At 36.8% G+C, this 22,869-nt stretch overlaps 1 protein-coding gene across 6 annotated transcripts in view; it reads right to left on the bottom strand.

Moving 5' to 3' along the window:
• LOC105838954 (putative phosphatidate phosphatase) overlaps positions 1-22,869 on the bottom strand; it is a 240,593-nt gene that overhangs the window by 106,229 nt on the left and 111,495 nt on the right. For 5 of the 6 annotated variants that reach the window (XM_036288453.1, XM_036288454.1, XM_036288456.1 and 2 more), the window contains one exon: positions 13,421-13,597. The exons of the other annotated variant lie outside the window; for it this stretch is intronic. In XM_036288453.1, coding sequence (XP_036144346.1) covers positions 13,421-13,597 — 177 coding nt within the window. The remainder of the gene's footprint in view (positions 1-13,420; positions 13,598-22,869) is intronic. 6 annotated transcript variants of the gene reach the window in all.

Genomic DNA, 22,869 nt, shown 5'->3' with positions numbered 1-22,869 from the left:
AAAATTTTGCGTAGACACGAGATAAAAGTGATCTTCAAAGGAAGATTTTTCAGTTACTTCCTAATCCGAAGGATCAGAGACCACGCTTAGAATTACCAGGTGTACTCAAAATCTCCTGCTCTTGCGAAAAAGTGTACATAGGAGAAACCGGAAGATTAGTCTTTGATTAGACAAATAAAAAAACATTAACGGTGTACCAAATACGGCCACTTTACTCAATTAGCTTTAGCCAAACACTGGATGGAGATTGGACACTCCGTGCAATACAAAAAAGCTATAATGCTAGCTCCTTCTCAAGGTTACTTTGCCAGGAAACAAAGTGAAAGTCTAGAAATTTTGAAACAACCCGATAACCTTAACCGTGATAAAGGTTATCACAAACCCGATTTGGTACATTGTTCTCCCGGTTTTTCAATTGATCAATTAAAAACATTTCCGAACAGCACATATTAATTGGCAAATAGTAAGCCAATATTGTCCCGTGGGTTGAGTGCCTAGCGGGCGCGTCTCCAAGTGGCGGATAGGAGGACGCCCGAGTGGGAAACCCCGGTCCAGGCCTAAACCCCCGCGTGCCGGGGCGGACCGCCCGGGTAGTAACGGTTATAACTAGAGTCCGACCGAAATTTCGGTTTCGATTATGGCTAGTTTCGGCCAAAAATCAAGATTTCGGCTTGATTTCGGTTTCGACCAAAATTAAGAGTAAATTTCGGTGTCAGCTGAACTGTCGACATTGACGCCAGCGCCGCCAGCGGTTGCACCATCTCTTATCTCTTATCCGTTTTTATTCAAACAATTACAAAAGGCTGCAAATAAATATTTATCAGCTCCGCCAACTTCTGTAGCAAGCGAACAACTATTTAGCTCTGCTGGGCAGATTTATGCAAATAGACGCAGTAATTTATTGGGAAAGAACGCCGAGAAACTTTTATTTTTATGTTACAACATAAAATTATTTAACTTTGATTATTAAGTTTTAATATAATGTTAAATAATAAAACTGTAATGTATAACTTTATTTTTATATTATGCAATGTATCTAATATAATTTCTATTAAAAAGTTGACTTTTAAAAAAGTTTTTTTGTAAAAAATACATTTATATTGTAATAAAATGTAATAAATAATAAAGTATTAATACATTCTTAAATAAAAGCTTATTTAATAACTAATAAAAAGTTTATTCGATAACAGAATACTTAAATATTAAATATACATTTTTCCAACAACCTCTTAAGTTATATATACATATAATATTTTATAAATTTTTTCAAAAGTTTCGGTTTTTGGTTTCGGTTTCGGCCGAAATTCAGAGAAGACCAAATATTCGTTTTCGGTTTCGGCGGAAACAAAAAAAAGTGGTTTCGGTTGGACTCTAGTTATAACTTGCTTCGACGGGCGTAAAACCCTGCCCAGGAGTGGGGAAAGCCAATACCAACTCAACCCAAGCCAAGCTGGAAGCTATCGTAGCGAGGGCCGCGTGGCACTGGGGGAGCAGTGTCTCGAACGATGCTTCTGGGGAACCAGGCAAAACCCTAAAGTATTTAGCCTTACCCACGCATGTGGGGCTCTGCGTGGGTGGACCGTATATTTCCCTAGCTGCTCGTGGGAACAAAATGGAGATGGAAAAATTTAAAACTTTAAAACTCACAGAAAACACCCCGATGGAAGCTTCGCCCGAGGACTCCGGAAGGGTGGAAGAAGCGGAATCGGGAGATGAACAGGCCTCTGGGGGCATGGAAAGCACCGAGACCGCGGGGAGAGAAGCGGTTTCAAGTGCCGAGCGGGCACCTGAGGATACGGGAAGCACCGAAGCTGCAACGGACAAACCGGCGAAGGAAGAGGATCTTCGCAAGAAGAAACTCTCCGGAGTCGCAAAGAGGAGGAGGGCTCGGAAGCGGAAGGGGGAAGCTCAGACCCAGGCTCAGGCTTGGGATGGGCCTCCGCCGACCGGGGACCTCTTCTTCGTCCTCAACTATCCCTCGGACGCCGGGTGTGGGGGCTCAGGGGAACTCCGGCAATAAACGCCGGAAGGACCCCAATGGGACCCCACAATTGACGGAAGAGGCGACAAAAAAGCAGAGGGTCCAAGAGACCCATGCTGACGTTGACGCCGCGGACCTCCTGATAAGGGTACCCTGATGTTGTGATGACTGCTGAGAAGTTGTCATGGCTGAGGGATGCGGTCTTTAAAGAGATTCACGGGATCCGAGAGGGTACCCTGCCCAGATTTGACAGCACCACTCTGAGGGCGGGGGCTGCGGTTGTGAGGTGCGCGGATGCGGAGTCGCTGAAATGGCTGAAAAGCCGGATCGGCGGCATCGTACCGTGGGAGAACGCCAGGCTTAGGGTGATGGGACTGGAGGTGCTACAGGGCTGCGGTGTGGGTCCCGAGACCTCCTGTGGGTGCGGCTGCGGTTGTAGGGCTGTTGGAGCGGCAAAAATTCGGGTATCATCACCTCGGGCTGGCGCATCTATGCTGAAAATGTGGGGACTATCTGTGAAGGTGGAAACCTCATTCTTGGCATTCCCTAGTCCAGTGTCAATAGACTCAAGGCGCTGGGCTTCAAGCCTCATCTTGGGATGGACCGGATCACATTCAAGGTGACCGGGGACATCCCAGGAGGAGGCAGAGATGGGTAGGGAAGAGCTCGACCCAAAGGCCTCGTCTTTATAATGGGCTTGACCGGGGTGGGCTTCATCCAAATCAATTTGCATTATAGTAAAGGAGCCTCGGTTGTTCTTGTCAGGTGCCAAGCTAGGAAGCTATATTAGGGGTCTGGTGGGGTGTGAAAAGCTGTTCAGGCCTTCGCATGAAGATCGACCCAGGGCCTGCGTGGCCGTTAAAGAGTTGGAAACTCAGCTGTTGCCGAATTTCTGTTACAGGGACTTGGTGGCAGTTGAAATCGAGATCATCAGCGGGAACGGAGCCAGGAAAAGAGTGGTAGTGGCGTCGGGCTATCTCCCGCACGGAGAAGACAATCCACTGCCGTCGGACCGGGTAGTTCGTCTGGTGGAGTTCTGCCAAAGGAGCGGCTTCCCCTCATCCTGGGATGCAATGCAAATGCGCATGGTGTGGGGGAGCACGGATACCAATGGGAGAGGTGAGAAGCTGTTGGAGTTTCTAGTGTCCATCGACCTAGAGATTCTCAACAGAGGTGGGGAACCTACCTTTGTCACTGCGGTGAGAAGGGAGATTCTAAACCTAACCGTCTGTTCGAGGCAGTTAGCGCAAGAGGTGACTGACTGGAGGGTCTCTGATGAACCCTCGTTGTCGGATCACAGACAAATCACCTTTAGGCTTGCAAAGGCGCGAGGGAAGATGATGACTGTGAGGGACCCAAGGAAGACAGACTGAGACTCATTTCGTGAGGACCTGGCCGCCGGTCTTGAGGTGTTTCCTAAAAGGCACGGGACTCCACAAGAGATCGAGCTATGCGTCGAGCACCTGCAAAGGGTTCTCATTGGCAGCTTTGAGAACAACTGTCCAAAAAAAACGGTGAAAAATACCAAGAAAGTCTCCTGGTGGAACCTCAAGCTGCAGGAGCTCAGAGGTGCGGCACGTCGTGCCTGGAATAGGGCCAGGAACACGGGCCGCCAGGCTGATTGGGACTTTCATCGGAGGGCTCAGAAGGCCTATAGGGATTCTGTAGCGGAGTCCAAAAAAAAAAGCTGGAGAAGATTCTACAGTCGGTGGAGAGGATACCCGACGGCTCCAAAACGAGCACGGGCTCTGGAGCTAGTTTTTACTGCCAGCGCGACCGGGCAGGAGTCGTCGTTCCGCTTGGCGAACACGCTACGGTTTTCCAGGCGAAGGTGTTGGCCATCATGAGATGTGCTCAGAACCTATTAGAGTGATAAGATGGGAAGGCGCATCAGGATTTGCTCGGACAGTCAGGCTAGTCTGGGATTGCAAGTGCGTACTAAATGAGCTAGCAAGGAATAATGATGTCGGCCTAGTATGGGTCCCCGGGCACTCGGGGATCAAGGGCAACGAAATGGCGGACTTGCTTGCTAAGGAGGCGGCCGAAACAAGACTGTTGTGACCTGAGCCGGCTGTTGAAATCTCCTTTTTCTGGGCAGGGGGAGAATCAGGAGCTGGCTCCGGGACCAGCATCTTGAATACTGGAGGAAAGAAACTGAGGTCAAATGCAGATAGGCTAGGAACTTGCTGGGGGAGTGCCCTAGCAGGAACCTGGCCAGGAGCATAAGATCTCTAGGCAGGAGGGACGCCAGGCTTGCGACGCAACTACTCAAGGGCCATGGCGACCTTAACTACCACCTGCATAAATTGGGTCATAGCGATAAGCCCGACTGCAGGTTGTGTGGCAAAGAGGAGACTAGCCTCCACATTCTTGGATACTGTCCAGCATTGGTCGGACCAGAAACACGCTTGCTGGGCTCAGGCATTCTGGAACCAGATCAGGTGAGACAGCTGCCTGTAGTGGGTCTGCTACGCTTCTGGAAAAAAGCGGGGCCTTGCTAGGGCAGCTGATAATGGGGAGGCACAATGGAACCGGTCTGAGTGCCAAAAGTGGGCCTCGTTTGAGGACCACCCCCGACAATATTATTATTATTATTATTATTATTATTATTATTATTAAGCTAATATTGTATTAAGATTGACCAACAGTTGACCAATAGTATGCCAATGAACTGTGCTACTATTAGACGAACAACTCTGCTCCCTCCCCTCACCTCCATCCTTATCACCAGGACAAGGGTTATATAAGGACGGTTATAATCCAAGAGAGCTCAGTATCGAAGCTCCCTGATGATGCAAACTGCAATGTTTGCGAAACGTCGGTGCAACGCTGTACCAGGACGCGGCATGTATCTGGAAGCCCTTTCTATTGGAAGCAACGTCAATGGCCGTGAAAGCTTTAAATCTAATTTAAAAAAATTAAATCCTACAAGACTGAACGTAACAGATCTGAGACTTTGTTTACGCGTGAAATTGTTATAATCAATTAGCATAGTCAGCTTCTGACCATGCTCTAAATAATGCTAAAATATGAAAACTAACTACGGGATTCATAGAATAGGTGAAAAAAAGTTTATCCGTGTTTTTCTATTTGCAAAATTGAATTGTTTAAACAAATTGTTAAAAAATGTTATATTTGAAAAATTGACAGTGCTATTCTATTCTACGTTAAAAATTAAAAAAACTTTTGTATTTGTACTTTTTTTATTCGATGCTATGTTTACGCGTAAAATTGTTATAAACAAATGGTTAAAAGTTTCCATATTTCAATTTTTCAAATGTAACTTTTTAACAATTTGTTTAAACAATTAAATTTTGCAAAAAAACTCGAGTAACTTTTTTCACTTATGCTCGTAGTTATATACTCTCGTAGTTAGTTTTGTGTTATCACTATTGTGTTAGGCATAGGCTTTAATGGATTAAACAATTATTTTCTAATAAGTTTTTTTTAAAATAAATATTTTTTGTATTAAACAATTTAATAATAATTATGTTTTTCTAATAAATATTACTATTTTTCTTTACTATTACACGTGTTTGAACTACATTCATTTTTCCTCAAATTCACACCACAAAATAAATATATTTTTAAACAGAATCGAAAAACTAACCATAGATTCTTAAGGGGTAAGACGTAAAAGATGTTTTGAACCTTTTAGAATAAGGGGAAAAAAGTTTTATGCCAAATTTTTCATTTTTTCACGTTCATAACACATCTTAAAACTTTAAAGGCGTTTTTTTCGAAACACGATTTTTTAAAACGGCACGCAGTATAATTCCAACGATTTTTATTCTATTCACTCCAAATTTTGACTATATCTTTAATATAACATTCCGAAGAGAAGTACGTACGGAATTTTCGATAAGTTGATTTTAACATTATTTATTGACAAATAATTGTTCTTTTTTTTTTGTCAAAATTAAACTTGTTACTTTAAATGCTCGCCAATCACACAAAAATTAATATTTTCAAAATCCCCTACGTATTTCTCTAGCTATATTCATGTACATTAAAAGAAAATTTTTTGTTTTTTTCCAAATTCAAATTTGCATCAGTTACACTGCGTGTCGCAAATTCAACATGCCTCACGAGAATGACTCCAGCGTCGCCATTTTGTACTATTTTTGAATAACTATTTTTTTTTTAATACTTAAAGACATGATTAATAACATCCTTGAATATTATTATCCTCTTACTTTTCCTCCCATTAAAAAAAAAAAATGCAAAAAAACGCTTTATTTTAGATTTTTACAGTGGTGTTACCCCTTAAAGTACAACTCTTCACCTTTTCATTATCGCCATTTTAATTACTTTGTCTTTGGTTCCTAATAAATGTAGGCGTTTAAAAAAAAGGCAAATTTTTATATAAATTTTTCGTTCCTTTTTCATTCTTTTGAAAAATCTCTTTTCTTTTATAATATCTTCGACTTTTTAACTAAAACCATCATAATTTTGAGTTTTTTCTATTGATTAAAAAAAAAGAAGTTAAAATTGATTAGATACATTTGGAGATATAAGTGAACGAAATTTGAGGGTTAGCGTAACTTATGTGTGTAGAAAAATATAGTGTGTAGACAGAGGGCTAAAGACATTCCCCGCCTTTTTTAATTTTGGCCAAAAACTGCAACCAATAGAGTTGACGCGCGCGTAGGACAAACCAGACCCGGAAGTCGAGGCTGCAAATAGAACAAATTTTCTTAAAACGCGAGTGAGTTATTGAAAATCTCAAGGCTGCCCAAACAAAACAAGCCAAGTATTATAACCTGCGCCGGCGAGATTGACAATTCGCGGACGGAGATAGTATGCTGAAACGATAGCACGTGTTGTCGTTGGCGACGCAGTATGTGGCTGCAAAATTAGTGAATAAGTATCATGGACCGTTTGTGAACGCTAGGATTTTGTCGCCCATATATAAGTAGAGATAATGGAAAACTCGGTAAGCAAAATCCATATCAAAGATCTGAAGCCATATAATATTTCTGTCTTTCCCTAAAGATGACTGGTGGCCGGAATAGCACTAACTTTTTGTGTTATCTGTCCAACTTCTTTTTGATGCTTGGGAGAGCCACTAATCATTTTTACTCCCACCTCTTGGAGAGGATCTGTTCTTTTTTTCGTCCCAGCGACAAGTAAGGCAAAAATGTCGCGAGTTTTTAGGAAGTGGGATAAAATGTTCCGCCAGATCTCCGAAGCCTATCCCAACTTTTGGTCAAAGCTGGAGGAGGAGCTAGAAAGGATGCTACAAAGGGAGAGTATCACCACGACTAGAGGTGCCGTGGAGCCAACCGTCGGAAACCAATTTGAGATCTTAGCATTGCGCCACTGCACCCCGGAGCTTACACCTCCAGAAAAGAGCGAAGCAGAGACTGACGACATCCTGGAGGCTCCGAAAATCGACTCGTTGAGGGAGAGGCCGTAGCGGTGAACTTTGCCTTGGAAGGGAGGCGAAGAGATCCGGAAACTGGAGCCGCTGTTCGCCCTGCTGACCTCTCCGTGACCAGCAGAGAGTTATGCTGGAACTGTGGCAGTGCCCGGCAATTGCCCCCAGTCACGAAGAAAAAATCATTGTTTTCGGTGCGGCCGTCCGGACGTAATGGTGTGCACCTGCCCGTTGTGCCGAACGGGATGGCTAAAGGAGGGCTTGTACAACCTCGAAAAGGTCCATGATTGGTTGGAATCGCCGTGCCTGCGAGAAGGCCCCCCGGGCTCCCGACTTCGATAAGGAGCGACGGAGATCAAGATCGTAACCGCGCCCATCCGACAGCAGGAGAACGAAGTTTTTGATGTTCTTATTTTTTCTTTTTCTTTAGACAGTTTTTTTTGTAGTGCCGTTCCTCTTAAATCTGGGATCAAGTAAAAATTTCGTTTTTTTTTCTTTCTCTTTGGTAGAAATATTTTTTTGTAACTTTTAGTGTAGACGCGAGGAAAATATCCTTCGTTTTTTTTTGTTTAAACACCAAAGAGTGAGGATCACGCGTCGTCCTGTTGTAAGTGAAATACACTCTTGCTTTTGGTCTTGTTCTTGTCTTGAATTTGGAGGAATTTAAAAACAAAACAAGACAATACCAATATTATTCTGTGTATTTCGTGGAACCCTATAGACGTAGAGATAGCAAGCAATTTCCATTCGGCGTCGTCTGGCAGAGTACTTCCGTTTCGTTCTGGCAAATTATACAACACTTTCGTGGATTAATTGGAGGCGCGATAAGTCCGACAGCGTCGCGTCCTTGACCGTGTTGACTTGCTAGTAACGCATCGGCTGACTACAGCCTCATGTAACGACTTTGCACGATTTTTGTTCCGCAGTTATTTTATGTCCCACTATTTCTTTCATTTTTCTTATTTTATGTTAATTTCACTTTCTTTAATTAATGTTATCATCTTTTTATTATAAAATTCGAGTGTAAATCGCTACTTTCCTCTTTCTCCGTAAATTCGCGTAAAACGACGTTTGGTCGTGACCTCCCGCCCCGCCCCTCTACCGAAAATCTTGGAGAGTCTGGCTAAAAGAACAACTCAAGTAAGAAGCGGAATTCTCGTGTTTGCCAAATATTTGCCGAATACTTCGCAATGTTTAGTGGCGCCCAACTTTGGTGTTAATTCCCGCAAATCATCCAGCAATATTTCGAGAAGGAGGGGTGTTCGAGAGAACGTCCATCCTCTCTCCCCTTTCGTATTATTTTTATTCCGCGTCGTGTTTTCGTGCGTCGGGATGTGAAAAGTGTGACAGCACATAGCTGTGAAACTTAAGGAGTTACGGCTACATTTATCAGAAAATGAGATGCCAGCTATGACATTCAAAAATTTTTTTAATTATTTAACAGTTGACACTATTATTAAAATGTACCAGAAACTTTAGTACTCTTCAAATACTTTCAAATAGAATCATTACAATAATATCTTTTTCATGTCGCGGTGCCACGGAAAGTTAGCACCTGTTGTAGTCCGAACTACAACGTAGTTCAGTGACAAAAGACGTTGCGAAAAAGGTCGTTCGCAACGTCTTTGGAATCCGCCGTGCTCACGGAAGTTCCTGCTAACTTCCGTGATCTCGCAAAATTCGATGCGTAACAGTCCGAATGCAGTTCCGCATCGATCTAAATAAAAACTTTACGCAGCACAAGTAAACCGCGAGGCTACCGCGTACCAATATCGAAACGCCCAGCCTCGCGGAAGTTACCCAACGCACCCAGTCACTGGCCTCCCAAAATCGCGCTAAGCTAGCAAATCATCCGTCTATATAAGTCAGCACGCGCAGGGCGAAAAGTAACTTAACAACGTCCGAGCTACGTCGCGTACTACGAGTCTTATCGCGAGTGACATTTGATACCGCTATGCGCAACAGCTGACTGTAAGCACCGAGCGAAGGAATAAAGACTACGAATTAATCAAGTAAGAAGTGACCAAGTAAGAAGAACCAAGAAAGAACTTTTCATTCAAACAACAAGGCGAACCTTCACTCTTCGGGTTCTAACCCCTTAGGCAGGACGAATCCCAAAACCATTCCGGGAAGAAATCCCGTTTCGAGCAAACGCTCACAACACATCTCATATTTTCAGATTGCCATTTCTCTAAGTATTTCGGCGGTACTCTTGCTAATACCTGTCAGGAACTCTAGTACTCTTCGGGGTGCAAATAGTATTCTTAAAAACTTCCAATTTTTGAAGATGCGATGCTAACTTCACACAGATTGAAAAGCTTTATATGAGAATGGCAGTGATTAAAAAATTCTGAGTGTGAGCGGGTGGCACTCACTTGCACACGGTTCAAACGGACACAGTGCATTTGGACACGGTGCTTTTGGACACAATATCTTGCGCACAGTTCAAATAGGTACGGTGCATTTGGACACTGCATTTGGACACAAAAGAAATTTTATTAAAAATGTAGACCAGTTATATGCACACGTAAAATTTGGCCACCGGGTATTTGCACATAAAAAAATGTCCGTTCTCTTAGACATGTAAAAGTTCACACCATTCATTTGCACACCGCTAATTTTACCACAGTTTATTTGCTCAACGTTCGTTCGGATATGAAAAGAAGCCCATCAATCATTTGGACACGAAAAGATGCGCACCGCTTATCTGGGCACCGCTCACTTGCGCACCATTCACTTGCACATCGTTCATTTGCCCACCGACCCAGCTAGCAAAATGACGCAAACTTTGCGCGAAGTTTGCCGCAAACTCGAGCAAACCTTTGCAACAAAATTACGACAAGGTGTGTCCGCATTAAGCTTAGCTTTTGCTGGCAAGGCTTGTTGTAAATAGTATGACGCATATTTAAGGCAAATAACAGGGTAAAATTTGCTAGTAAAGCATAACAACAAATTTACAGCAAGAACAAGGCAAACCTTGCTGTACAAAGCATGATAGCAAATTTGTGGCAAAAACGAGACAAACCTTGCTATGCACAATATGATAGCAAATTTGTGGCAAGAACAGGACAAATATTGTTGAAATTTAGATCAACAAAAATGATTATTAGACTGAAATATTAGACTGATTAGTCCAATATCAAATGTGAATGGTGTAATCATACTTGGTTCTCTGTTCTCGATGAACCCCTTTTATTAATCCAGTAGATAAATCTTTTTCACGAGAAATGCGCCATCTCGAGATAGATAGTAAAGTCAGAAATAAAGTTTAAAACCCGATAATGCAACCTTGTTATTTGCATAAAATGTGCGTCATAATATTTGCGACAAGCCTTGCCAACAAAAACTAAGCTGTTTACGGACACACCTTGTCGCAATTTTGTTGCGAAAGTATGCTCGGCAAGTTTTATTTTGTTCTTGCTACTAATTTGCCGTTATTCTGTGCTTAACAAGATTTCCTGTTTCTGCCATAAATTTATTGTCATGTCGTGTAGCAAGGTTTGCTCTGTTATTTGCTTAAATTTTACATTTTATCGTGTCGGAACAAATCTTGTAATTTCTATACGTAATATTTATGTACAAGTCTTTCTCTGTTATTTGCAGCATCGTGTGATGAAAACTTTTGCCGTAAATTTGCTCAAAACTTTTAGAAAACAAAACAACAGACAATTACTTGTCATAAAATTGTTGTCAAAATTGAAACAATCCTTGCTGTAAAGCTTTCACGATATGTGATTTTAACAGGCCTGGCTAGCTGGGGACATGGAAGGATGTACAGTGTACACCAATCATTTGCACACCGAAAGATGCGCACCAATCATTTGCATACGGAAAGATGCACACCGTTTGTTTGTTCACCACATTTATGTGAACTTTACTTTATTTGCAATGTACATGGATTAGCGAATTGGACGGGATGGATGCGGGAAGGGGGGCCTTCGGCCTTTGCATCCCATGTGTGTGTGTGTATATGTGTGCGTGCGCGCGCGAAGCATTCTCTGCACCACATGGGTTTACGACTTTCCACGCAAAACGAGATGCTCGTAGTTCACATGTGTTTGTAGATCTCCAATACAATATGGTGGGCAAACAAACGGTGTGCAAATGATCGCTGCGCATCTTTCCGTCTGCAAATGATCGGTGCGCATTTTTCCGTGTGCAAATAATCGGTGCGCATCTTTCCATGTGCAAATGATTGGTGCGTACATCTTCTCGTGCAAATAAGTAGTGTGCAAATAAGCGGTACGCATTTTTCGTGTCCAAATGATTGGTGGGCTTCTTTTTGTGTCCAAATGAACGTTGAGCAAATAAACTATGGGAGAATAAGCGGTGTGTAAATGAATGGTGTGCAACTTTTACGTGTCCAAGTAAACGGTGGGCATTTTTTCGTGTGCAAATACCCGGCCAAATTTTACATGTTCATATAATCGGTGTACATTTTTAATAAAATTTCTTTTGTGTCCAAATGTACCGTGTCCATTTGAATTGTGTCCAAGTGCATCGCTCTCGTGTCAACGAAGAGTTAATGCCTATGATGTGATGAATACAAGGCATCCATCTGTACTATATCTTTTGGGGAGAATTAGAAAATCGTATAGATTTTATTATTAGCAATTAGTTTTTGTTGTGTTTCTGTATTTTTACTTAAAAAAAAAAAAAAATATGTTTACTTCAATACAAAAATTGCTCGTTTTCGTCTTTCTAAATAAATACCTTTTTTGAAACATCCACTATTTTATTTTTTTAAATAAAATATTATATTTTGATCATAATATCTTAACATTAAATTTTCAGCTCAAAATATTAAAAATTATAATAAAAGTTGTGATTTTTTTTCATGAAACAAGAAATCGCAGAAACTGGTAACTTCACAAATTTTTTTAAATATAAAAAATATATATTTAGATTTCTTAATACAAATAGTATTCTATAAATAATATTGAAATTTCATATGTTGGATGTCATTATGTAGATTTATTTAAATGTAATCGCACTTTGAAATTTGGTACGTAATCGGATTCTGTGCGGCAAGTTTGTTATAGGACGCATATGTGACAACCAAGGGTTAAAGATACAATTTTCTCTATATGAAATAACAAAGAATTATTATTTTTTATATAAAAATATTTTTTCTCTTTTCTTTTTTACAATTATTGTTTTACATAAATGCATTATTTAAATTAGAAAAAAGTTAATAAATAAAAAATTGTATTTCAAAAATAACTAGTTAAAATTAAAAATAACTCATTAAAAATTAACTAAGTTAAAAGTTATTACCTTTTTAATTTAATTTTTATTTTTTAATCATTATATTTATTCAACTCAAAATATAAAAAAATCTAACATAGATTTGTAAAAATAATTGGTCAAATTTTAAGAAAAAAATTTACTTTTTAAAAAAAGCATGGTTTATTAAATGTTTAGATTTATATGTATTACTACATATATCTTGTAAAATTCGAAATTTAAATTATATGACTATCATGTTTCCGAATTGAAATAATGATTATGTATTCAAACATAATAATTTTCCTAATAAAACCTTAATTTTGAAAAGATTAATTTTTAAAACCATAGTGGAAAAATTTTGATAAAATTCTATTGAATTTTATTGAATTTTATGTTCAGTTTGAAAAATTTGGATCAAATAATGATAAGTAATTTCATCAAAATTTTATCAAAAATTCAGTAGTGTCAATAAAATGTTATTAATTCATAAATACAGAATAGTTGCAACTTTTCATTATAATTTCGTCAAAACTTTATTATAATTTTAGCAAAAATATTATCTACCTTTGTTTTTTAAATTAAACAGTACTAATAATTCTTTGTTAATTTTTAAAATTTTTAATATTTAAAGTTTCATTAAAATGTCCGTTAAACATAAAAAAAGTAATCTTTTTAATGAAATATAATTAAAATTTTGTTGCATATTCATTAAAATCTTATTAAAATTTTTTTACTGGCGAAATAATATAAATCATTTACTTTAGAATTATTTCATGCAATTAAATATACTTATGATAGTTTCTGAAAGTTAAACGACATGACTGGCTTACCACCACTAAAGCGCTGATTATGCCGAGGGTGGACCCGGCGAGTACGTCACTCCAATGATGTTTATAATTGGAAATTCGTGTCATTGCAGTAAACCAAGCCATGAGTAAGCACAGAAGTTGAAGAAAGTGTCTAAGTAGTTTACTGCCCTTCCACTTCATTCTTAACTGAAGATACATCTAAACAAAAAATAAAAACAAAAAATTTTTTGTATTGCCCTACATAAAAAATATCTCAGAAAATTGCCTCATCATTGACAAACAAAAATCTTTTTACTGTTGGCTATAGATGCATTAACAAATTAAACATGGATTAAAGTACAGAAGGATAAAACAGATCACAATTTAAAAAACAATATTGTGTACAAAATATCTTGCTCTGAATGCGATGCGTCATACGTCGGACAAATGAAAATTAAAAACTAGAATTAAAGAACATGCTAACAATTTCAAGTCTGAACCATCGAGACTCAGTGATTACCAAACATATAATCGATACAGGTCATACATTTGACTGGAAAAATACAAAGATTTTGGATCATGAACCCAATTACTATAAGAGATTAATCTCGGAGATGGTTCATATAAAAGAACAAAGAAACGGTATAAACTTACAAAATGACACTGAGTCTCTTGATACTTCCTATTCTTGCTTAATCCATAGTCTCGTTAATATAACATATACACACAACCTTAATCGGTGTCGAGAGTTCACTCTCCTTTTGACTGTCGTTCCTTGTACATTATATAGTTGACGATACAATTTTTCAAAATTTGGAGCTTTCTATTCTTTTTACCAATTAACTAAGGCACATGTAAGTCTCTTACAAAAGTAAGTCTCTTTCTTTCCTTTTTTATATTATCAACATTGTATATATATTTCTTCCTTTTTATTTTTATTTAACTAACTACTCATTCAAATTTATTACCTTTTTATCTTATTTTACTATTTATTTATTTTATTTTTCTTCGTTTTTTTTTTGTTGAACAGTTACTTCCACAAGTTGCGCTTTTACAAGTATCTGATTAACACTATCGGATGTTTTTTACATATTTTCATTGCTTAAGGGGTTACACCAACCTAGACGGTCGAAAAACAGGCCTAACTTTGATATTTTATTCCTCCTAAACGGGTAGTGGGAATTAAATGAAATTTTGGGTGATTATTGACTTATGTTTCAACAATATAAAAAAAATTTTTTTATTAAACAATGGCGACGGAAAGCAGAAATATGGCCGCCGACACACATTGAGGTTTGGAAAAACGCATTTTGCGGTGACCACTGTCCCGTCTAAACGATCCATCTGAAACAAAAAAACAAAATGGTGTTTTTAAGTTAACAGTAGTGGTTTGTCGGTGACGATCGCCGATTGTCGATTTTATCGTTTGTTACAAAATGGCGATGAGTTGAAGTTAAAATTTAAAAAAAAACGAAAAATTTTTGTCCTTTTCATTTTTTTATTTTTTAATGAAGACCGATTAAAAAAAAAAGAGATCGTCACCGACAAAAGAATGTTTCTGAGAGTATTGTGTAAAAATTTGAAAACGATCCATCCATTAGTTTTTGAGATCTGGTGGTCACCGACTTTGAAAACCATGTTTTGAGAAAAACGCGTTTAAAGTTTCAAGTTTAGTTCTACTATTGTTAATAGCCGAATTTTGCACTTTACCTCTAGTCGACAATTCTGGGGCCATATGAGATTCCTTCCACATCAATAACAGCAGTGCTTTGTGAAGACTTTTGTTGACAGCGAGCAATCTTTTCTTCGCGCGTCGCCTTCTGCGCTCGTACTTCGGCCACATTGATGCGCGCTCGGTCTTGATTTTCGCAATATGCAGCACAATTCTTTTATTATCATTAATAAATATGCGGCAGCATCTTCATTAAATGTGTATGCAGCAATATTGGCAGCAATTTGCACAACGTGTGCACCGCTGTGCTGCACTTTTGGCGCTATGCGCCAAATCAGATTGTTCAAACTTTCGTTAACGTTTTGCGTAAATCCACCGACGCATTTCTCCAGTAAATTATCACTAGAAAGTTGTTTTCAAATATTGGACGAATGGCTTTAATCACATCATCGTCCAGTGGCGATTTATGTTGATATTGCTCCAATTCGAGCACTCGAACGCTCGATCCCGTTTTACTCAACTCTCTGTAATTCCGGCATTTTTTCAGATATCAACATAAAACTTTCAGGATATATTCTCGAAACTTGAAGCTTCAAGAAAATGTAATAAAAAAAAAATCGAATTTTTTTTTCCGCTAGGTTGGTGTAACCCCTTAAGAACAAAGAATAATTTCGTTTCTAGAAGCATCATAGAATCTTTTACATATAAGTGGTTTTCATATAATAATTTTCAACTCTCAATTATTAATTCCTTGTTGACTTATCGCTTTTTATTTTTAATCCCATAGTTTTTTAACAATTTTAATTTGCTTGACGCCTCCTTTCTACTTAGCATCGAACTCCTCACATGTTATTGTTTACACAAGGAACGTTACTTCAGACTCAAGATTTATGAACTTAACAATAGATTTGATCTTTCTACAATCAGACTTAGCTTATTTTATGAATTGATATACCATTGTATTTGACTTCCGATTTATATATCATTTTACAATTTTAAAATATTTCTTATTGTGTTATTTATCTTTTTTAATTGATGTTACCCGTGTGTTTTTTGCGGATCTGTTCTTTCGTTCTTTTGTCTGTATTTACGTTTTATTGTTTAATTTTATTATACTCTATGCGATTGAAAAGGACTGAGTAAAATCGAAACGCTACTTTTCAATAATTTTTTAATATACTAATTTCATACCTATTTTGTCATTTATGTGCGTAATAACGAAGATTAAATTTTGTATCTCTACCTTATATTAGCTCGATCATTGACCTTCTTGTAATATCATTTGCTTAGCATAACCGAACGTTTTACATCCAAAATATCAAAAAATACAAAAATTTAAGGTTTTAAAAAATAAAGATTTAAATCTTCAAATAGGCTTTGTTAAGTTGCCAGCAATAAAAATATATACCATAATAAAAAACCACTTGGATAATGACTATTCTGGCAATACTTTATTAAATTAGATCACAACATTTCGGCCAGACAATTTCTGGCCCTTTTCAAGTAAAACTAAAATTACATAGAAACACAAATTATATACAACATCTCAACGTCACATTCTAAAATCCATAAATTGAATAAAATAATCGTATTTCGTATAATTGCCGTAAGTTATATTAAATATCTCAGTTCGCAAATGACAACTCTTTAGTATTGTTTCGAGAGACGTGTTAGAATGCACGTCTATACTCCGCAACCTTTGTCAGTCGAATGAAGAGATCGTTGGAAATGTGCAAGTCACGTTTAAAAACATAAAATATTATTGGTTTAAAATTATCATTAGTCTACAGTAACTAAACTATACGTGTAATTCTGTCATACACTGTGTTAAGATTGTCAGTATCTTTCTGCAGATTAATATTGTTGCGTGCCGCGTGTCGTCCGATACATCCCTAAAGCGCCAGTCAGCTGACGGACCGATCAATATTTTCGATCGGCCGGTTGCCGGAAGAATTTGTTATTTAAATAAATGAATTAAACGGCTGGTTGCCGGGAAATATTTTGTAAACAAATATTGTAGACAGTTTAACGTCGGACTCCTGCCGAGGAGGACGTGTCACGCGCTTTCTCTGTTTGAGTTCAAGTTTAAATAAAGCTTTTAAGTTCCATAAACGTTTTGATTTTCTCGACGCGAGTGTGTGTGTGTGTGTGTGTGTGCGGGAGTGTCTTTCGACGTTCCGGCGCAACAATATTATTGTTGAATTTTTTAATGAAAAACATTTCTGCGATTTCTCTTTTTCTTTTATGCTTTTCTTTATGTATAATATTGGGTTTAGACCATTCGAATTCGATGGTGATTGATGGATGGTGACTACCGTGTGGTACGAAGGCGAACTTTTTATATTTTGTTGGTATTCTTTAATTTTTGTCTTTAGATGTCTTTTGGTCTGTCCATTGTATGAAAGATCACAGTCGCGACAATTGATTTTATAGACAAGTTCGGTTGACATAGCATCCTTGATTTTATCCTTCCCTCTTTTTATTACGCAATCTAATTTTTTCGGTATTGTGAAGCGTACATCCACGTATTTGTTGAATATGCGCTTCACATCATCGCTTACATGTTTAACATATGGTAAAACAATTGTTTTCCGATTGTCAGATAATTCATTAAAAATGTTATTGTCATTATTATTTAATAAAGTTCTTTCGTTTTTTTAATATCTTAATTCGTCTTTTGACATGTCTGTTAATAAAATCTATTGGATATCAATTGTTTAATAAAGTTTTTTGATGACTGTTTCAATGTTAGTTTTATGGAAGCGTTAGTCAGATAGTAAAACTGCTTCCTCTACCAAATTCACTATTGTATTAATTTTATGTCTTCGGATGGGACGAGAAATAATTTATGTACCTGCCAAAAAACGTGGGTTTTCGGTACCAATTGCTTATTAAATTATTATCGTCCCTAATTATTGAGACATTTAAAAAATTTAGCAAGTTGTTTTCGATTTCATATGTGAATTTTAATCTTGGATGGTACTTATTAAACGTTTCCAACATGTGATCTAGTTCAGTCAATGGAACATTAGTGAATATGTCATCCACGTAACGGTAATAAACGCAAGGTTTAAAATTTAGCTTTCTTAAGCAAAATGTTTCCAAACCGTCATAACTGTATTAGCTAAAATAGGGAAGAGGGGGGACTCCATTGGACTGCCGAAGATTTGCTCATAGAATTTTCCATTGAATGAGAAACTTGTGGAGCTTAATATGACGTCAATTGTGTGTGTGAATTGTGACAAGCTTAAATTAGTGGCTTTAGATATTTTATTCCATCTTCTTTCTATGCCTTCAAGGACGAGCTCTTTAGGAATGTTAGTGAACAGGGCACTGACATCCAGAGAGACAAGTTTCTCATCCGTTTTGATATTTTTCCCATTGACTAATTTTGCAAATGCCCAACTACCTTTGATGTTAGATTTCGGTTCATTTAAGTTTTCTTTGAGGATGTCATGCAAATATTTTGCTATGTTATACATAGGACTTCCAATAGATGAGACGATAATGCGTAGAGAAAAACCGGGTTTGTGGATCTTCGGCAGTCCATAGCATCTTGGTAGATTGCCATTGGTGCAATTCAAGGTTCAGTATGTGTACTCGTCCATCAAGTCGTTGTTACGCCAGAAATTGATTAAGTTATTAGCTTTGGTGGAAACACTATTAATAGGATCTTTCTTTATCTCTTTGTACGTTTCTTGGTCGTCTAGTAATTCCGTCATTTGTCTCTTGTAAGTATTAGCATCCATAATGACCGTCATGTGTCCTTTATCTGCCTTTGTGACTAACAAATCGTCATTATTCCTTAGAAACTTTTTATATTTTCTAAAGTCTCCAAGGATACGACTTTCTAAGTAATTGTGATGTATGTTGGTATCTAAAAATCTATTGGGAAAGTTAGTCACCATCAGTCGTATAACCTCCGCAGCTTTGTCAGGAAATTTATAATATAAAAATTCAAAATTCTTGATTACACCAAGGGCAACCCCCAATCTGTCTTTTTTATTGTGTTTTAAATATAATAAAAATGTAAATAAAAAATTTGTGTTTTAAATATAATAAAAGATTTAAATATAATAAAAATGTAAATAAGAAATTTGATCTTTTAATTCAATTTATAAATAAGTAACAGCAAAATTGATACCTTTTTAGTACTTTATTTTTTTCGATGCTTTTTTTTGTTCGTCAAAAAATTCGTTAAAATAATTAAAAACAGAGTGGAAAAGGGTAGCTCACTATTTTAAAATATTCGACACGAAATGATATCTGCTTATAATTATAAAACCTATTTCTCTTTCCTAAAAAAGGTGATAAAAGGGACTTGATGCTTTAGAATCACACTGTCAAAAAATAAGTGTTGCATGATGATGGAGTCTTGTACCATGGAATCATGACTAAATTCATAACGACTTTGGCTATAAATTTGCCTATTGTGTTTATTTTTTTTTGCTCAATTTCCTAGACCCTTTTTTTATGTTGCAAACATTAATTATTATATACAAAATACGAAACAGTATTGTTAAAAGCTACAATACCATTTGGTAAAATATTTTCTAGACATTTTCATTATATTTATGTTTTTAAAATATTATTTTTAACTTCTGTTTAAAAGATATAATATACTTCGAAAACAGAGTAGTACGCTGATATTGACTTTTCCCTATGATTGGTTTATGACATCTTAAAACTCTTAAAAACTCGATATTTTAAAAGTTAATCTACATTGCAGATTTACTTTTAGAGCACATTGTAGATTCTACAATATGCTCTGTGGTTTATGTTTCTTATTTTTTGTCTATCATCTTTTTCCTTTGTGCACTATTTTATCGATAATTGTATTTTTTATCACATATATTTCTTATTTCTTTCGAAATTCGCCAATTATTTCTTGTCAATTTCAATAAAACAAAATACAAATGCAAAAAACACATTATTAGAATTTAAGATAATTTTAAAAGGATTTTAAACGTAACAATAGACTACACTAATTATATGAAAAAAAAAAAAATTACTTAATTTATATAATTTATATAAACATTATTAATTTATATAAATATGTTATTAGTACTATTCCAACTATTTTATATCAAATCGGTAACATTACTTTAAATATTCATTTATTCTATATAAATAAGTTATTAGAGTAGTACTTACTAATAACACATTTATTTAATTCAACTCCTATTTTATTAATGCATGGATGACCAACTGGAGACAAAACACACACCATATACAATGAAAATTGTTACAATAGATTTAAAATGTCAAAAACAATGATAAAAGTGATAAATTCGTTACGATTATTGAAAAAATGTAACTTTGTTATTACTACAGTTACAACAAAAATAACACTTACTAATTTATTACAAGGAAACCTTGCAAACTCTTAAATTCTAATAAAACTTGGTATAAATGTAGAGGGGGTAAATACATAAATTTAGAAATTTTTCGTTTGGGCCCAAAAACGGTTTAAAGGGGTGAAACCACCTTTTATCAAAGGTAAAGACATTTTCGCCTTTTTTTGATATATCTCGTAATCAAACGTGTTTCGAAAATAAGCGCAAATAACGCGAAGCCTCGGGCGCTCGCGCTCTCGCTAGCGGCAAGCCAAGCCCTCAATATTTTGCTTGAATCAGCGGCCTCCGCGATTCGTGAATGTCACTGGCGAGCCGCGTGAGATCGATGGTACGCGGGAGCCTGTTGCCAACATCTCGACCTTCTGAAGGAGTCGTGTTCACTCCGTGTTACTTAGTCAGATATTTGTTTGATCGACTCCTCCGGAGGTTCGAAGAGACAAGGCTCGTTCCTTGCTCGCGGAACCAGTGAATCGCTAGACCGTCGTCGAGTGCGGACCGCATTTTTGTCTCAGCGAAAAAAAAGCGCGCCTTTTTTCTCCTCTCGTTGTCGCGCGAGCTACGCGCCGACATTCGCAAGCTTCTACGTTCGCGAATAGCTCTTGTAATTTTGCGAGTCAAATTAAAAATAACTTTCTCATTGAAAACACAGTTTTTATTTTCTTTCGCTTGATACACGTCTTTTCTCTCCTCTCATCCTCGCCTGAGTGAACGCCGCGGATCCGCGTTGTGTCCGATTCTTTTTCGGAACTCTTTTTTGTGACAAAACGAGATATCAAAAAAAATTTTATACAAAAATTTGGTAATTATTTAGATTAAGGGACACCGCGCTGATAACCTTAATCTTGACATATGTTGTCAAGCACATGACTTTGAGTAACTTTTTCTTATAACTTAATCGGCGATCATAGTTTGTTAAAGAGTTATTAACAAAAGAAGTTTGAAAAATATTCATGTAAAATAGAACAACATCGTTTAATCAAATACAATTGAAAAACCGAACGTTTGAGCTCAGCATTTTTCTTGGTTTTTGCCCTTTCATATTGACTTTCTGCACGAAACAAACTCATTCGATACTTTTACTGTAATATTAATAAACTTAAATGTAAAGTAAACGACATCCATGCTTGTACTGTACCACATGGGTTTGCGACTTTCCACGCTATTCGTTTCCAATGTTTTCACATCAACCAAATAGTGACGTAAAATTGGTGGGTTAGAGTTAGGAAAAATTACGGGGAAGGGGTGCAGGGGGGAAGGGGTGTAGGAAGAGGGGCGGAGCTCTTTTCCCGCCCACGCGTTCCTTTTTGCACCTCCGTATGTGTGTGTGTGTGTGTGTGTGTGTGTGTGTGTGTGTGTGTGTGTGTGTGTGTGTGTGTGTGTGTGTGTGTGTGTGTGCGTGCGCATGTGTATGTATGTTGTTCTATTTTACACGAATATTTTTCAAACTTCTTTTGTTAATAACTCTTTAACAAACAATGACCGCCGATTAAGTTATAAGGAAAAGTTACTCAGGGTCATGTCCTTGACAACATATGTCAAGATCAACGTCATCGGCGCGGTATCCCTTAATCTAAATAATTACCAACAATTTTACAGCATAAATACCTCTATTTAACTATGTTATTTATTTAAAAAGAAGTTTAAAAAAATAGGGGTATTTATGCTTTAAAACTTTTGTATAAAACATTTTTCAATATTTTGTTTAGTTTATAAGATATATCGAGAAAAGTTTAAAATGTTTTTATCTTTGAACGGCGGCTTCATCCCTTTAAACCGTTTTCGAGCCCAAACGGAAAATTTCTAAATTCATGTATTTACCTTCTCTACATTTATGCCAAGCTTCATTAAAATTAGAATTTTCGGGTTCGCAAGATGCTTTTCTCAATTTTATTCAGTTTTCATAATAGTATGAGAATGCTATGCAAAATGTTAATGTTTTTTCAAAAAACGATTTTTTCCAAAAATAAATAGCATAGTCAAAAAGAGGTATTTATGCTGTAAAACTTTTGTATAAAACATTTTTTGATATTTTGTTTAGTTTATGAGATATATCGAGAAAAAGCAAAAATATGTTTATCTTTGAGGAGTGGTTTCACCTTTTAAACTGTCTTTGGGTCCAAACGGAAAATTTCTAAATTTATATATTTACTCCTTCTACATTTATGCCAAGTTTCATTAAAATCAGAATTTAAGAGTTTGCGAGGTTCCCTTGTGAGAAAAAATAACTTTTAATGACTGTAGCAAATTATTTTTTAATTCTGGACTTAGTTTCATTTCGAATCAAATTGTGATCGAATTAAATGTAATAAATCCTAAATTATGTAAATTGCAATGATGATATTAAACATCATTCGTAGACCGTTACATTCATATTATATATCTAATGAATAATTGCGATTCAACTCTTGCTCGAAATTACATTCAAAATCAATGTAACATACATCGCGTAACACAAGAACTAC

This window comes from Monomorium pharaonis, chromosome 6 (genome assembly GCF_013373865.1).
Source record: "Monomorium pharaonis isolate MP-MQ-018 chromosome 6, ASM1337386v2, whole genome shotgun sequence".
Lineage (NCBI taxonomy): Eukaryota > Metazoa > Arthropoda > Insecta > Hymenoptera > Formicidae > Monomorium > Monomorium pharaonis.
Note: the sequence above shows the minus strand (reverse complement) of the source record. Positions and strands in the feature narration are given on the sequence as shown.